Source organism: Penaeus monodon, chromosome 32 (genome assembly GCF_015228065.2).
Source record: "Penaeus monodon isolate SGIC_2016 chromosome 32, NSTDA_Pmon_1, whole genome shotgun sequence".
Lineage (NCBI taxonomy): Eukaryota > Metazoa > Arthropoda > Malacostraca > Decapoda > Penaeidae > Penaeus > Penaeus monodon.
Window position 1 is genome coordinate 6,547,062 of NC_051417.1, and position 1,253 is coordinate 6,548,314.

At 44.5% G+C, this 1,253-nt stretch overlaps 1 protein-coding gene across 1 annotated transcript; it reads left to right on the forward strand.

Annotated features, from left to right (window-relative positions):
- The first annotated feature begins 407 nt into the window (after window positions 1-407).
- On the forward strand, window positions 408-1,245 carry LOC119593259. The gene is made up of 2 exons (XM_037942190.1): window positions 408-460; window positions 614-1,245. Exons 1-2 carry the CDS (start codon window positions 449-451, stop codon window positions 1,046-1,048), a joined length of 447 nt encoding a protein of 148 aa, XP_037798118.1. The 5' UTR covers window positions 408-448; the 3' UTR covers window positions 1,049-1,245.
- Window positions 1,246-1,253: the final 8 nt, after the last annotated feature.

A 1,253-nucleotide genomic window follows, 5' to 3' on the forward strand; every position in this document is an offset into this window, starting at 1 on the left:
AAACTGTCACTTTACAGTCGTTGCATTTTTGTGTCTAATATAGTAAGGTACAGCTGACACAATTTCTGTTTGCATTACATTTCACTTCACAAATTTTAACATCTTCGTGGACGTGTTTCCTAAGATTTAACTTGAACTTAGTGTCCCAGATTGACGGACGTGTCTTTCAAGCTTTTCAGTTTGAAACACGCGTCCGATCTCCGATCTTGTAGGGAAGGGATTTCCAACTGATATCGGGACTCGAAGTGTAGTTTGATTAGAGTGCGTGTAACCTAGTAAAGTTAAACGTCATGCTGACCTCTCATCTACTTCCCGAAGGTAGGCCTATCTGCAGCCGCTTGTGGGCGTGGCCATTGTCCCGTAATAAGGAGACATACTTCCTCCGCCTATATATAGGCTGCAGTCAGCTCTCCTCCTCACACTGACTGCTACAAGCACAACAAGCAACATGAATCCTCTGGTAAGAATCTTCTTCCATGAAAGTTATTCGTCTGACCTATTCATAGTTGACGTATTTAGGATAGATCAGTATAGCATATTTTTTTTGTCCCTGCTTGTATCGAGAGACTTTGAAATTATTTAAGTTTACCCCAAATCAATGACTGTTTTTCAGAACTTCCTGGTGTTTTTTGCTGCGGGATGCATGGCTATTCCCTCAAACCCTGTGCTGCTTCCCTTGACCAGCGGGGTGCACTACACCACCTACAACGGGGCCGTTCCTCTGGTTTCCACTCCCCTGAGGACTGTCCCTGTGGCTCCTCCAGCCGTGGCTCCCAGTCCCTTCGTGGCTCCAAATATTCCCTTGATCCGGGTTTCTGAGTCTGAAATGAACCAAGACCAGGTTGCCGCTCCCCTCCCCATTATTTACAACTCTGCTATCGGCGCCCCTTCGGTTTACACTCAAGTTGCTGTTCCCGATGGCTCGGGAACTGCAACCTACGGCCTGTTCAACCTTCAGCCTGTGCCTTCGTCAGGAGATATTCCTGAAGACTGCACTGTGGTCAAAATCTTGGGCAAGGAATGGTTCATGGTTTGCAAGAATAATTAAGTTTTCATTCTTAGCTTCCTCGGTGTATTGGGTACCGTTATTTATTCTGAAAAGATATAAGAAGCTTTTTGAAATGAATTAGTCTGAACAGTATCCATCAAAATGAGAGGGCGAGGGCTTACTGTGGCCGCTTCGGTACATTTACTGAGGGCGACGCCTTGAATGCAATGTTTTATTATCATTTATTTATTATTATTTATTTGTT